General features: G+C 41.7%; 1 protein-coding gene across 1 annotated transcript; it reads left to right on the top strand.

Annotated features, from left to right (window-relative positions):
- The first annotated feature begins 968 nt into the window (after positions 1-968).
- LOC139389313 (SV2 related protein a) lies at positions 969-16,062 on the top strand. Its single transcript, XM_071135959.1, has 16 exons — positions 969-1,100; positions 4,445-4,605; positions 4,875-4,960; positions 5,142-5,240; positions 5,480-5,551; positions 5,856-5,980; positions 6,334-6,397; positions 6,734-6,859; positions 6,949-7,077; positions 11,711-11,784; positions 12,026-12,102; positions 12,956-13,060; positions 13,213-13,324; positions 13,661-13,742; positions 14,214-14,303; positions 14,433-16,062. The coding sequence occupies exons 1-16, from the start codon at positions 1,066-1,068 to the stop codon at positions 14,646-14,648; spliced, it is 1,653 nt and encodes a 550-aa protein (XP_070992060.1). The 5' UTR covers positions 969-1,065; the 3' UTR covers positions 14,649-16,062.
- Positions 16,063-16,118: the final 56 nt, after the last annotated feature.

Genomic DNA, 16,118 nt, shown 5'->3' with positions numbered 1-16,118 from the left:
GTGACACACAGAGAGATTTTCTGTGTGTGTATTGGTTTGAAAGACAGAGAGGGTGTCATTGTCCTCTCACTACAGTGGTGTGTGTTTGTGACAGCCCCCCCAACACACACACACATTCCTCTGCTGATATAGATATAGCCTCTCTGTAAAGTATATATTCCCTCTGTAATCAGCCTATACTCCAAGGTTTTATGTTTACTGCTCTTTATTGTCTATTCTTTATGATGTCTATGTGGACATGCGTCTGTATTCTGTTTGTTGTCTATTGCTGGCAGCACCTTCTCACTAAGGCAAATTATGGGTATGTGTAAATATACATGGCGAATAAAGGTCATTCTACAGACAAAGATCTGTCTAATGTTATTTGCACTTTGACTCAGGATTAAGCAGAAGTAGCTGAGCTTGTAGAGTACTAGAGATCTGCATCTTAATTAGAGAAAGGTTTAGATTAGTTCTGAGGGCCAATAGATGTTCATTGATTCTTAAACTATGAAAAAATGATCGAATCCCCATAGCAAATCCTTGCACTGGCAGCGGTTCTGGCATTTTCTCACAACAGCCTATGCAGTAACGTGGTCTTCGTTGTGATTACTCTGTGTCTTTCTTCAATCAGTTTGAAATACCTTAATTTGCGATCAAACAGACTAAGACATCAGTTGTGTTGCACCATGCAGTGAACACACCGGTCGCGTTCCCCTGCTCAGACGTTGCATGCATAAACCAATGGTTGCGTGTCACGTCTCGACTGTGTCATCGACTGACAGATTGCTATAACATATGATGTGGTTAGCTGATACGTAAAATACCTAACCAGGCGTTGTAAGATCCGGTATGTGTCAGCAACGCCAGGGCAGAGGCATGCACCCGTCCTCTCTGACTGGAACACTACTGTGACAACGACACTGGAAGCTGAAATTGTGAATATCCCGCTCCCCATTGGCTCTCCGCTGAGAACAAGGACGGGTCGCTCTCCGCAAGCCCGTGGTGCTGAAATCTCGTCTCGCTATGATAACAATGTAACGGCAATGAAACACTTCACTGTGGAACCCAATAAACATCACCAAAATGGAAGATGATTTGTTCCAGTTAAGACAACTCCCGTGAGTATACTCAACAATATATATGTATATATATAAAAATAGACTTAATTTCTAATTTGATCGTGGCTGGGCTAATTTGCTAAACCGACCCAACAGACACAGCCTTTCTTAGCACACATTTTCGTGATCGTTTGATTCGCAGCTGTTGGTTGACAGAATGATCTCTTGACAATATTATGTGCAACACTGCATTCCTCTGTTGAGATAGCCACAGTGCAATACGCCACTCTACGCGAATACAATGTGGCATGTCGAGGAACTGACGGTGCGTTTTGTTTGAAAGCATCAATGACCGGTAAACAGTAACCATAAACCAGCTCCTCATATGGGTGCTACAACAAGGTCGCCTAGTATTTGTATCTATTTTTCCCTTGTATCTCAAGGTATTTTTTACTGGTAGTGACAGTGTGCATATTTGTAAAATGGTTCATTCACATCATTGCCTACTGTATATGAAGCTACTACTGTGACAACATCATTGGTCATGTCTTTATTTTGATCATCCATGAGTTGCACCAGTTTGTTAGTATGGATTGGATAACATATAATATTTTACACAACATGTAGCAAATATAAAATGAAAATTAACAAATTCCCCTGATATTTCTGCTCGGCAATAGCCACGCATTTAGCCTACCAATTACGGTAGGCTGCCTATTACTCAATATTTAGTAGCAACAATTTTGACCACGATTTAGAATATCCATACTACAATGTCATCTCTTGTGGATGATAATCTATTATGTTAATTTATGTTTATTGTTAAAAAGATTAACATGCTTTTCACTGAAGGTACAGTGAGTTTAGGTAAAGCTTTTAGTTTAGCTAGTCAAATAGAGATGTCCACACATGGCTGTCACTATCAATTTCCAACAAAGTTCCTATTGAGACTCTCCTTTTTAATGTGTAATAAAATAGAAGCATAAGTAGGACTGTAAACTATCTAACTAAGAACTGAAATTGTGTAATAAGTGACTGTGGCTGCAAACCTTGAGTTCTAATGCTCAGAACTGCCTTTCTCCCCAGCGTGAACCCCCAAATAATATTTCCTAACAGGATACATACGGTATATCTTAAAGCTATTATGTTGAAGGAGAGGAATTTTGAGGCAATTAGGCCACATTGAAACGTTACTGCAGAAAGTGTCAAGCCACCAACACAAAGGCTTACAGGATCTGTCCATTTTCCATTCTCCAAATTATATATGGGATAAATGTGGGATTGTTCTGTACAGAACTGAAAGAAACTGAAGTACAGGAAACAAGGCATGTTGATTTCTAGGCTCCTCACTGGGCCACCAGCTGTATTTATTCTGCCCTTGGCAAATCTGTGTAGTAATTACAGTGATTAAGACATCACTGGTTCTCCTTCTCACCCTTCTCTGTCTCAGAAGTGCATACAGGCCTGAAAGCAATTGATGTCAAAAAGTCCCTTGGCCCTGATGCTCTAGGTGCCTGTCTACTACAATTAGCTGCAGACATAATTGTAATGAAATCCCCAAATTGTGGAAATCAGCATTTGTCCTACCTCTTTTGAAAGGTGATCCGACTCTACTGAATAACTTTAATCACAGATCTAAATGGTCTGTTCTGGCAAAGGTATTGGAGTCCCTAGTCAACATTTAAGGTTTTTAATGATATTCACTGTGCTCTGGATAAGAAGCTACATTGTATATCTGTAGTCATAGACTTGTCAAAGGCGCTTGACACTGTGGACCATACTGTCTTAGTGTAAAGTTTGAAGTGCATTGAGTTCACTGGTCATGCTCAGGAGTGGTTTGTGAACTACTGGTCACTTCAAACCCAGTGTGTTAAGGCAGATGGCTGTAAGTCATACACCGTAGAGTTGTGCTCGGATGTGCCTCAAGGAAATATTTTTGGTCCGTTTTTGTTTATTATCTATAGCAACAACATTGGGAGACATATTGAAACAGCTGATGTAGATTTTTATGCGGATGACACTGTTCTCTATTCAAGTGGCAGCAGTTTGACTTTGGCTTTTGAAAGATCTCAAACAGCTTTTAACATTATTGAACAGAATCTGTACGATTTGAAGTTTGTTTTTAATTCTTCTAAAACAAAATGCATGATATTTTCCAATACTGAACACTCTGAAAACCATGTAATTACTACTTTGGAAGGACATTCTGTAGAGCAAGTCAAAACGTACAAATTTGAGCTTCACCACCCATATAGAGAACCTTGTCAAGAAACATAAGCTGCATATTCGGTTTTATTACCGTCACAAAGCTTGTTTTTCCTTTGCCCCCAGAAAATGGTGGATTCGTTGTACTTTTCTCTCTGTGTTGAACAATGTTGATACTATGTATCTGCACTTCTCAAGCTCTACACTGGACTTTTGACTCTGTGAATCATGCAGCCCTTTATTTTGAAACCAATCAGAGACGTCTAACTCAACATTGTGATCTCTACAGTGCTGTCAGGTGGACATCACCAGCAACATGCAGGCTCAAACACGGGTACATTCTTATTTATAAGGCCATTTTAGGAGAAAGGCCATTTTATCTATCCTCTCTTCTAGCTTGAAATGAAAGCACATACAAGCTCAGATCTCAATCTTGTTTTATGCTAGCAGTTCCAAAAATTTGAACTGAGCATGGAAAGAGGTCATATTATTACTCAACCCCTTGGTCTTGGAATTCCCTCCAAGCCAAACTGAAACTCCAGAACCTGTTGTCCCTGGAGGAGTTCAAAGGACAAATAGATGAACAGGTTGTTGAGACATGTAGTTGTTTCTAGTTGTCACCTGATGTCACTTGTTTGCCTTATGTAAGGAAGCATGTTGTGTTATTTCACATTCCTGCACGCACACATACACATTCACTGTCTTTTCCTCTTGCCAGACCGTCATTGTGAATAAGAATTTGTTCTTAATTGACTTGCCTGGTTAAATAAAGGTTAAACAAATAAAGGTCTGCCTCAATGTTCCTTTTACAATGTTCCACCCTCTATCAGCAATCTGTTATTTTACAAAATGAGGAGTTTATAAACTCCACGTACAGATAACATACAGGTGTTTTAAGTATTATCTTAATTTGAGAATTCATATTTTTCCTAAAATCCAATCTATTTGCCATCTACACACAATTTTTAGGAGTCACACAAGTTTCTCAGTTGTGAACATCAGTGCGTAACTTCCCTCCAGTTTCCCCGTCACATCTCACCCACTGATGGATTTCACCCCCAGTCACAAAGCACAGAGTACATAGGAACAGCTTCTATCACCTAGGCAACAGCCTCTCATTCTCGCTTCATTCAGCTCTGTTTCCTTACGGTAGACTGGCAACTGATCAAAGTTGATCTTCCTGGCTTTCTCTCTTGCAGCGTGGTCAAGTTCCGTCGCACGGGTGATAGCACACGCTCTGAGGATGACGGCGGGGGCAGAGAGCAGGAGGTCCAGATCGATGGGAGGCAGGCTTATATGGAGTCTGTGGCACTTCAGGATGGTGCACCAGTACCTCGGGAGTTTGCTAATCCAACTGATGGTATGACTGGGTCCCTCCTCAGCCTCCACTCTCAGTTTCCCAACCAAACTCATAACAACTCCCATATACATGGACCACCTTCCCACTCTCTACTTCCACCTATCCCCTCCCTGCCTGGGGACCACTGGGCTTTTATAAGTGGCTTTATCTATTATGAGATTGACTACAGTTACTCATTTTGGACACATTTATTTTAATAACTTGTAATCCATACTTGCAAGTCGTCATCTGTATTTTATGTGATTTCTTACTTGAGTTGTTCTCCACAGACACTTTCATGGTGGAGGATGCTGTGGAGGCCATTGGCTTTGGGAAGTTCCAGTGGAAACTCTCCATCCTCACTGGTCTGTCCTGGGTGAGAAGCATTAGACAGGGCTAGTCTGGTCAGAGAGTAAAACATAACAGTTTCATAACATGTTGTGTATGTTCTGTATTACAAACATGTGCATGTGGATTTAATGTACTGTATATGAGCAAAATTCACTGTGCCTTCATTGTTTCCTTCCGCACTGGTCCTTATGGCTGTTGATTTTCAGATGGCTGATGCTATGGAGATGATGATTCTGAGCATCCTAGCTCCACAGCTGCACTGTGAATGGAGGCTGCCAAGTCTGTGGGTGGCGCTACTCACCTCGGTAATGCCTGACACATTCTTACACTGACTACAAGTAATACTAAATGATGACTAGATTAGTGGACTAACGGTAGTTGTTGAGAAGCTGGTGGTGATTGGATGGACTAGTAATTGTAGTGATGAGTTTAATAGCAGTACCTGTTGATGTTAATGCAGTCTTACAGTGTCACTTGTCACTTTTCATTACAGATAAAGCCTCTATATATAGTGATAACTAGTCCCTCTGTTTCTTTTATCCAGGCGGTGTTCATTGGAATGATGATCAGCTCTTCCATTTGGGGGAACATATCCGACAAGTATGGCAGAAAAACAGTAAGTTCAACGACTGGGTTTATTATGGGAGAGGTTATGACTTTCACAACAGAACAGACACAGCTATATTGATGAATAATTTCACAACAGGACAGACACAGCCATATTGATTAATAATTTCACAACAGTTATTTGTTTTACAGGCTTTCGTGAGACATCAGTTTTATATCAATGTATTGGGAAGAGATGGGGAATGGGGAGATCCATAACAGTGTGATGCGTGGTAGAGATAGTTGGGGTATTTTGTTGTCAGTGTCAGAGCTCACAGCTGTGGATGTGGGTGTGTATGTCTGTGTGTACACAGGGTCTGAAGATGAGTGTGGCGTGGACCATGTTCTATGGTGTCCTGAGCGCCTTTGCCCCCGTCTATGGCTGGATACTCTTCCTCCGTGCCCTGGTGGGCTTTGGCATCGGAGGAGCACCACAGTCGTACGTGTCCCTTCTCTCTGGCATTATAGCAATAGCTACAGTATATACTTTAGTAGTTCAAAGTAAAGGATTGGGTTATGTTATTTACCCAGTTATAAGTAGGCCATTTATAACTGGGTAGATAACATAACCCTGGCTGCTCCCCGTTAGGGACATTCATATTTCTCATTGTCACAGTTGTAAACAAATATATACATATATATTTTATTGTTTCATTCACACCTGCACTGCTGGAGCTCGGAGCTTAAGAATTTCACTGTACACTGCAACTACAACTGTGCATGTGACTAAATAAAAAATAAAACATCTTATTCTAGAAGTGGCATAATAGTCACATGTCCTTCTCCCTTCAGGGTGACACTGTATGCAGAGTTTCTCCCCATGAGGTCCAGAGCCACCTGCATCTTGCTGATAGAGGTATGGCTTACCCTTAACTATCCTATATTCTGTATGTAGTTCTACCTTCTGTCTGTAGCTTGTCCAACCCAATTCCTTTCCACTACCCTTCTAACTCTGCTGTCCTGTGAGGTTCACTTTCAACTCTGTCAAGTCCTCAATTGATTTGAGACATTAGCAGGTCGGTGTGGTGCACATTGATCCACTTGTTTGTGAGTGATTCTCTTGATGCCAGGTTTGTGGCCCCTCAGGAGCAGGATAGGTCTCCACTCTTCGCTGGATCAATGAAGCTGCTTCACTGTGCCAGGGAACTCATCATGCCAACCTTCTCCTGTACCTATTGCTGTGCCCCTGCAGATATTCTGGGCGCTGGGCACTGTGTTTGAGGTACTGCTGGCTATCGTGGTGATGCCCACTCTGGGCTGGCGCTGGCTGCTTGGCCTCTCTACCATTCCGCTCTTCATCTTTGCTATCCTCTCTTTTGTGAGTATGACAGTAACAGCTACTACCAATTCACTTGAGTTCTGTTTTTTTACACTATTGAACGACTGACCCTTTGGTTTTGGAAACAGTGGCTGCCAGAGAGTGCCCGCTATGATGTGTTGACAGGGAACCAGGAGAAAGCGCTGAACACCCTGAAGCGCATCGCCAAGGAGAACGGAGCCCCCATGCCCCTTGGAAAACTTGTGGCTGCAAGACAGGTATAGCCTGCCCTGCCCCGCTTTAGGCCCAGCTTTTGGAACTTTGTCTTTCCTGGATATAGCCACTATATTGTGATCACTGCATCCAATGGGTATGGATACAGATTTAGAACAAAGTTCAATAGTATGAGAAAAATGTGATTGATACATGTGGATGATCTTGTTCCTGTAGTGTTTGTAAACACCCTGGTATGTTGATTAATTACCTGAACCAGATTACAGGCACTGGTTACAGTGAGAAGCTTCCACTTGAGTGGACAGATTGATGAGAACCAGTCAATATTCAGGTCCCCAAGAAAGTAGACTTCTCTGTTTACATCACATACACTATCAAGCATTTCACACATATTATTTAGATATTGACTGTTAGCACTTGGTGGCCTAGCAACACCCCAAAATAAAAGGCTTTAGATGTGCCAAGTGAACCTGCAACCACAACACTTCAATAACACTTGACATACAGTGGGGCAAAAAAAGTATTTAGTCAGCCAACAATTGGGAAAGTTCTCCCTTTTAAAAAGATGAGAGAGGCCTGTAAATCTTCATCATAGGTACACTTAAACTATGACAGACAAAATGAGAAAAAAAAATCCAGAAAATCACATTGTAGGATTTTTTATGAATTTATTTGCAAATTATGGTGGAAAATAAGTATTTGGTCAATAACAAAAGTTTATCTCAATACTTTGTTATATACCCTTTGTTGGCAATGACAGAGGTCAAACGTTTTCTGTAAGTCTTCACAAGGTTTTCACACACTGTTGCTGGTATGTTGGCCCAGAAAAACAGCCCCAAAGCATGATGTTTCCACCCCAATGCTTCAGTAGGTATGGTGTTCTTTGGATGCAACTCAGCATTCTTTGTCCTCCAAACACGACGAGTTGAGTTTTTACCAAAAAGTTATATTTTGGTTTCATCTGACCATATGACATTCTCCCAATCTTCTTCTGGATCATCCAAATGCTCTCTAGCAAACTTCAGACGGGCCTGGACATGTACTGGCTTAAGCAGGGGGACACGTCTGGCACTGCAGGATTTGAGTCCCTGGCGGCGTGGTGTGCTACTGATGGTAGGCTTTGTTACTTTGGTCCCAGCTCTGCAGGTCATTCACTAGGTCCCCCCGTGTGGTTCTGGGATTTTTGCTCACCGTTCTTGTGATCATTTTGACCCCATGGGGTGAGATCTTGCGTGGAGCCCCAGATCGAGGGAGATTATCAGTTGTCTTGTATGTCTTCCATTTCCTAATAATTGCTCCCACAGTTGATTTCTTCAAACCAAGCTGCTTACCTATTGCAGATTCAGTCTTCCCAGCCTAGTGCAGGTCTACAATTTTGTTTCTTGTTTCTTTGACAGCTCTTTGGTGTTGGCCATAGTGGAGTTTGGAGTGTGACTGTTTGAGGTTGTGGACAGGTGTCTTTTATACTGATAACAAGTTCAAACAGGTGCCATTAATACAGGTAACGAGTGGAGGACAGAGGAGCCTCTTAAAGAAGAAGTTACAGGTCTGTGAGAGCCAGAAATCTTGCTTGTTTGTAGGTGACCAAATACTTATTTTCCACCATAATTTGCAAATAAATTCATGAAAAATCCTACAATGTGATTTTCTGGATTTTTTTTTCTCATTTTGTCTGTCATAGTTGAAGTGTACCTATGATGAAAATTACAGGCCTCTCTCATCTTTTTAAGTGGGAGAACTTGCACAATTGGTGGCTGACTAAATACTTTTTTGCCCCACTGTAAGATCTTCTCTAAGCATTACAGGGATATGGCTCTGAATATATACAGCAACACTTCCCCCATAAGCACTTCTGTCTCTTCTATAGATGTTATATCCCTGTATTGCTACTGCTGTATCAAATGAATTATCTAAGTGAGTCTCAGAAATGGCTAATATATGAATGTTATCTGATATTAGCAAGTTACTGATTTCATGAACTTTATTTCTAAGGCTACATATATTAATATGGGCTAGTTTCAGCCCATTACTGAGTAACTTATCAGAGATAGACATAATATGGAAAAGAACAAACAAAATAAAATATACACATTTAAGTGTTTAAGTGTCTGTGTGTGCTGTGGGGTTGAACATACGAACCCATTGGCTTGGCTCTCTCATCCCTTCCAGGCTTTTAGAAAGGAGGGTGGACATCTGTCATAACAGATGTAAGCAATGTCTCCACGCGCTCTGGCAGCTTTCATGGCTGGGATAAGTTCTTTCCTCTTCTGGCGCACAGCTTCAGAATAGTCCTTGTTGAGGAAGATACACGTTCCTCTCAAGTTCTTGGCTCTTTCCAGAACAGCTACTTTGTCCTTGAACCTCAGGAACTCGACCACTATTGGCCTGGGCCTGTCACCTGGGCCGGTGGTGGGTTTTCCAGTCCATTGGGCGCTCTCCACCTCAATCTTCCTGTGGTCCAAATTCAATTTCTCATTGATCATTTCCCTCACTTTCTCCTCAGGCTCGGTCCAGGTCTCATGTGGAGATTCTGCAATTCCGTCCACAACCATGTTATTCTGCCTTGATTGTCCTTGTTATCATGGATTCACACACAGAACTTACAGTGCCTTGCGAAAGTATTCAGCCCCCTTGAACTTTGCGACCTTTTGCCACATTTCAGGCTTCAAACATAAAGATATAAAACTGTATTTTTTTGTGAAGAATCAACAACAAGTGGGACACAATCATGAAGTGGAACGACATTTATTGGATATTTCAAACTTTTTTAACAAATCAAAAACTGAAAAATTGGGGGTGCAAAATTATTCAGCCCTTTACTTTCAGTGCAGCAAACTCTCTCCAGAAGTTCAGTGAGGATCTCTGAATGATCCAATGTTGACCTAAATGACTAATGATGATAAATACAATCCACCTGTGTGTAATCAAGTCTCCGTATAAATGCACCTGCACTGTGATAGTCTCAGAGGTCCGTTAAAAGCGAAGAGAGCATCATGAAGAACAAGGAACACACCAGGCAGGTCCGAGATACTGTTGTGAAGAAGTTTAAAGCCGGATTTGGATACAAAAATATTTCCCAAGCTTTAAACATCCCAAGGAGCACTGTGCAAGCGATAATATTGAAATGGAAGGAGTATCAGACCACTGCAAATCTACCAAGACCTGGCCGTCCCTCTAAACTTTCAGCTCATACAAGGAGAAGACTGATCAGAGATGCAGCCAAGAGGCCCATGATCACTCTGGATGAACTGCAGAGATCTACAGCTGAGGTGGGAGACTCTGTCCATAGGACAACAATCAGTCGTATATTGCACAAATCTGGCCTTTATGCAAGAGTGGCAAGAAGAAAGCCATTTCTTAAAGATATCCATAAAAAGTGTTGTTTAAAGTTTGCCACAAGCCACCTGGGAGACACACCAAACATGTGGAAGAAGGTGCTCTGGTCAGATGAAACCAAAATTGAACTTTTTGGCAACAATGCAAGACGTTATGTTTGCCGTAAAAGCAACACAGCTCATCACCCTGAACACACCATCCCCACTGTCAAACATGGTGGTGGCAGCATCATGGTTTGGGCCTGCTTTTCTTCAGCAGGGACAGGGAAGATGGTTAAAATTGATGGGAAGATGGATGGAGCCAAATACAGGACCATTCTGGAAGAAAACCTGATGGAGTCTGCAAAAGACCTGAGACTGGGACGGAGATTTGTCTTCCAACAAGACAATGATCCAAAACATAAAGCAAAATCTACAATGGAATGGTTAAAAATAAACATATCCAGGTGTTAGAATGGCCAAGTCGAAGTCCAGACCTGAATCCAATCGAGAATCTGTGGAAAGAACTGAAAACTGCTGTTCACAAATGCTCTCCATCCAACCTCACTGAGCTCGAGCTGTTTTGCAAGGAGGAATGGGAAAAAATGTCAGTCTCTCGATGTGCAAAACTGATAGAGACATACCCCAAGCGACTTACAGCTGTAATCGCAGCAAAAGGTGGCGCTACAAAGTATTAACTTAAGGGGGCTGAATAATTTTGCACGCCCAATTTTTCAGTTTTTGATTTGTTAAAAAAGTTTGAAATATCCAATAAATGTTGTTCCACTTCATGATTGTGTCCCACTTGTTGTTGATTCTTCACAAAAAAATACAGTTTTATATCTTTATGTTTGAAGCCTGAAATGTGGCAAAAGGTCGCAAAGTTCAAGGGGGCCGAATACTTTCGCAAGGCACTGTATGTCCTCTCTCATCTTGCCGTTCTCCTGTTTCAATTCATTGAGCTGACCCTGGGAGAACTGCAAACTGTTCTTCAGGTCCTGGACATCTATGTTCAGGTCCTGGACCTCTCTTGTCAGGTTGTCCATTCTTTTATTAGTTGAATCCACCAGTATTTGGACAAAATACTTGAATCTATTTTCTTGTTGTTGAAACAATTGTTTGTAGAACTCTTTTTGTTTCGTTTAAAAGATCCTTCCCCAATGATAGAGAGACACCATTGTCCTCAACGGTACTCCCGCCGGCTTCGGTCTTTGTCATGGTAGCAATGTAGGCTACGCTGTTACTCCTCACAGTTCCAGACAGGGCAGGTCACATGTAATGAAAATAGAGTGTACTAAAATGGTTGTAGTTTGTTTTGCTTCAGTTATATATCTGTCATGTTGCTTTTCTGTTTTTCAATCAGGAGGACCGTGGGAAGATCCAGGATCTTTTCTCACCACATTTTCGCTGGACCACAATTCTGTTGTGGTTTATTTGGTAAATAACCCTTTTAACAAAGAAAAACTTTGAATTTCCTCATTTGTAATTACAGGTAATTAAAAGTTAGTAAATCCCATCTGATGACTAATTTCAACTTTCCTACATTACTAAAACATAACCAGTACTGCTCTGTTACATACTTTGATTAAATGTCTTCATAAGAGTTGCATCTTTAATTAACCCAGTTTCCTTATGGGAATCCTTATATTGACTGAGTACTGTGTTTTATCTGTCTCAGGTTCTCTAATGCATTTGCCTACTATGGCCTGGTCCTGCTCACCACTGAGCTCTTCCAGGAGGGGGGCGCCTGTGGGGGTGAGTCACTGCTCCTCTCCTCTGACATCATCAGTAACACTCACGCAAACACTCTCAAGGACAGCATTAACCTGCTGAGGCCAAACAATCTTATTAATCAGTTCATTCTTAGTGTAATGGGAGAACAACACAGGCCAAGGTAATTTCCAACATACAATTAACATGTCATCTTGACAACTAAAAACAGGATGTTTGTGTCATGCTTTAACCAAGAATAGCTCCCGTTGACCTCAGGTCACGTTAGCATATACACTGAGTGTACAAAACATTAGGAACACCTTCCTAATATTGAGTTGCATGACGTTTGCTCTCAGAACAGCCTCAATTCATCAAGGTATGGACTCTACAAGGTGCAGAAAGGGTGCCACAGGAATGCTGGCCCATATTGACTCCAATGCTTTCCACAGTTCTCAAGTTTTCTGGATGTCCTTTGGGTGGTGGACCATTCTTGATACACACGGGAAACTGTTGAGTTTGAAAAACCCATCAGCGTTGCAGTTCTTGACACACTCAAACCGGTGCACCTGGCACCTACTACCATACCACGTTCAAAAGCACTTAAATATTTTGTCTTGCCCATTCACTCTCTGAATGGCACAATCCATGTCTTAATTGTCTCAAGGCTTAACATTAATTATTTAACCTGTCTCCTCCCCTTCATCTACACTGATCAATAACGAATCATAGCTTTCACTTGGATTCACCTGGCCAGTCTATGTCATGGCCAGAGCAATTGTATCTAATGTTTTGTACACTCAGTGCAAGTCTCAAGGCCATTTCAGGAGTTGTGATTCTGTATGTCTGTAGTGATAACTGGTGCATCACGTGTTTCTTGTGTTATGTCTCCCTCTAGAGTCAAAAGGTAGTAAGAGGGAGCCCAGGTGTAGCCTGGAGTGTAAATACCTGACCTCAGACGACTACAAGGATCTGCTGTGGACCACCCTGTCTGAATTCCCAGGTATACTTCTTCAACCTCAACTCAGTCAGTATATTGCTAAACACAATAATTGCTGTATGGGGAGCAGTGTACTGTGAAGTAAAGTAGGTTGTAAATTGTTCTGATCGATAAAAATATCTGAATAGATTGGTTGATGTATTAATGTTGGGCAGGCCTACTGGTGACTCTGTGGGCCATCGATCGGCTGGGAAGGAGGAAGACCATGGCACTGTGCTTCTTTGTCTTCTCTCTCTGCCTTGTTCCACTCTACGCTTGTGTAGGGAGGTAAGACCATCCATTACGGCATTATTACTACTAGTATTAGTAATGTACTACTCTCAAATTTAACATGACAAACATCACACTGTGGTGGATCCACAACTGACAACACAGTAACTGTGTTGCATTTAACGGTGCTGTTGTTATTAACAGTGTTGTTGTTAACAGTGTTGTTGTTATTACCAGTGTTGTTGTTAAGTGTTGTTGTTGTTATTAACAGTGTTGCTTTTAACGGTGCTGTTATTGTTATAAACAGTGTTGTTAACGGTGTTGTTGTTATTACCCGTGTTGTTGTTAACAGTGTTGTTGTTGTTATTAACAGTGTTGTTGTCTCTGCTCCAGGACCTGGTTGACAGTATTGATATTCATCGCCAGGGCCTTCATTGCAGGAGGTTTCCAGGCTGCTTATGTCTACACCCCTGAGGTGAGTTGATCGGCCATGGAACCATATGGCTACATTATTGACTCTATAGAACGTCAGCTCGTACTCTAAAAACAAAGCTGAAGTGACTTGGCCTTGATTACAGGTAGACGGAGGTGGACAAACACAACTTTGATTTATAACCAGATCAAACACTGTAGCTCTTCCTCTGTTATTGTATAACTATGTCTTGAGGTTATTTATGGCTTCAAGATTATACTACATTTCAGACGTCAGCTTTCTGTTCAGTTGTATTTCTTTGATCGATTTGTAACTAAACGAAGGACTAGTTCTTTGCTCCATACTCTTCTTCCCCATTGGTTTCTAATAAGCGTCAATATGGTACAAACTAAACCATTCTGTAAATGCAAATAAGGCGTAAAATGGGCATTCCCCTTTGCGTAAACCACTTGAAGTGTCTGTCCTGAATGTTTATGAGTGATGTATTCCTATGGTGTTCTCCTGACTCCATAGGTATATCCAACAGCAACCAGAGCGTTAGGTCTGGGCACTAGTAGTGGAATGGCCAGAGTGGGAGCCCTCATCACACCCTTTGTTGCACAGGTAAAAAAATAAATAAAAGTTACCACAACCAATATAAGGTATATTTGCTTTGCACTTAACGTGTACTGAAAGACAGTCAAGTCTTCACAGAGAGACACTAACACTGCATTCCTCCTCTCTTTCCTGCAGGTGATGTTGGAGTCTTCTGTGTACCTGACTCTGTCAGTGTATAGCATCTGTTGCATGCTGGCTGCCATCGCCTCATGTGCTCTGCCCATTGAGACCACTGGCCGGGGCCTCCAGGAGTCCAGCCACCGCGAGTGGGGCCAGGAGATGATTGGCCGTGCCCATGGCAACAGCTCTGGGGGCATCCCACACTCTGACTCTGGGTCCCAGGAGGACTGAACACAGGCAAGAAGGTGGTGGAGGCTGGAGTGGAAAAGAGGGGCAATGAAGGAGAAGGAAGCTAAGCAAGAAGCCCTTGTCCATTCTCAACTCAGATGTGTCATTACTGGTTTGTATATAGGCACCACAGTGGCTTGAGAGAGAGCCTGCCAGCAAAATGTTATTCAAAAACATTTCTCTCCGATTTTAATCTTTGACCCCTACCCTGATTTTTGCTAATGTACGATAACCGCACTCTGAGTGAGACAGGAGCTCAATGGAGTATTCAAAGTTGCACTGGATGGTGTCAGGGAGAAAAAACATTGGGGTGGGATTGCCATTCTTCCAGCTCAGTATTTGAATTTTACAGTCATATTGTGAGAGAAGAACAGCGTAGAAGAGTGTGATAGAGGACGTTGATTTGCTGCATTGTTTCTATTAAACCCGTTTCCTCTAAGAGATCATACTCAGGTCCTACTACTTGTTTTTGGATGAGGGACAAATTGAGGACTTTTGACTAATGAAAGAGCAGCTGCTTTGAAACATCCCAAAAAGTCCATTATCTTGTGCAAAGCTATAATGAAAACAATGACATGTAACGAATTGCTATCTAATGTTACCGTAATTACTCACTCAACATAATCAAATCTGTACATCTTGGGTTGTCTGCACGTCCCCATCACCACGGTAACCATCAACCACTGTAATCACCCTGCTGTCAACTGACATGAGGCACTTTGAGGAGGTGTGGGGTCACAAATCTCAGTTACACTTCAGTTTAGAAACGTATAAGTGAGGCAATCATAATGACGACGTAAAGTCTCTCTGTGCAGCTGGTATAAGCATTTATTAGCACTCATATTGTAGTCTGACTTGTACGGGATCGTACTGTTGTCGCACAGTGAACATTGTTTATGTCAATTAGGGAAATTGCAGATGGGTACAGATGAAAGTTCATGCCAGGTGTTACAATGCTTATATGTGCATGTTGAAGGCTTTATATGTCATGAAACTGAAGTGCTACTGAAATCTTTGAACCGTACTATACTTTCACCTCTTAAACCCAGAGTTGTCAGTCTGGTACAGTAGTATTTACTCCACATGAGTGAAATTATTCAAAGCAAACATAATCACATGGTTTTTCAGGGTACACCTCAATGGCTGGCTGTGAATGCTAAACATCATGTTAACCTGAATTCACATATTAAACACAAAACACTCAACAATACTGATAATACAAACACACACACAAACCTTCATACAACAATTTATCGGAGTGGCACAGCTTTTGCTTACTGGACAAAAGTCATCTCTGTATATACTATACCAATACATGGTTTGGTTGTTGTTTGTTGGTGAGGTGGTGCGGGGATGGTCTTTGTCCCCTTGTAAAAGTAACACATGAAACAAGTTGTTGTTGAAAATGGTAGTGAACCTTGGACTTGTCCTAAAAGCTGTTTCCTACATGCCTGCCATTGCAATTTAGTACCA

The sequence above is a fragment of the Oncorhynchus clarkii genome, chromosome 30 (genome assembly GCF_045791955.1).
Source record: "Oncorhynchus clarkii lewisi isolate Uvic-CL-2024 chromosome 30, UVic_Ocla_1.0, whole genome shotgun sequence".
Taxonomy (NCBI): domain Eukaryota; kingdom Metazoa; phylum Chordata; class Actinopteri; order Salmoniformes; family Salmonidae; genus Oncorhynchus; species Oncorhynchus clarkii.
Note: the sequence above shows the minus strand (reverse complement) of the source record. Positions and strands in the feature narration are given on the sequence as shown.

What these genes read in the sequence shown, in the direction of transcription:
- LOC139389313 (XM_071135959.1), top strand. Translation starts at nt 1,066, where the DNA reads ATGGAAGATGATTTGTTCCAGTTAAGACAACTCCC. An exon ending in CACCCTGTCTGAATTCCCAG is followed by an intron (nt 13,061 to 13,212) that starts GTATACTTCTTC and finishes AATGTTGGGCAG; the next exon opens with GCCTACTGGTGACTCTGTGG. An exon ending in CTCTACGCTTGTGTAGGGAG is followed by an intron (nt 13,325 to 13,660) that starts GTAAGACCATCC and finishes TCTCTGCTCCAG; the next exon opens with GACCTGGTTGACAGTATTGA.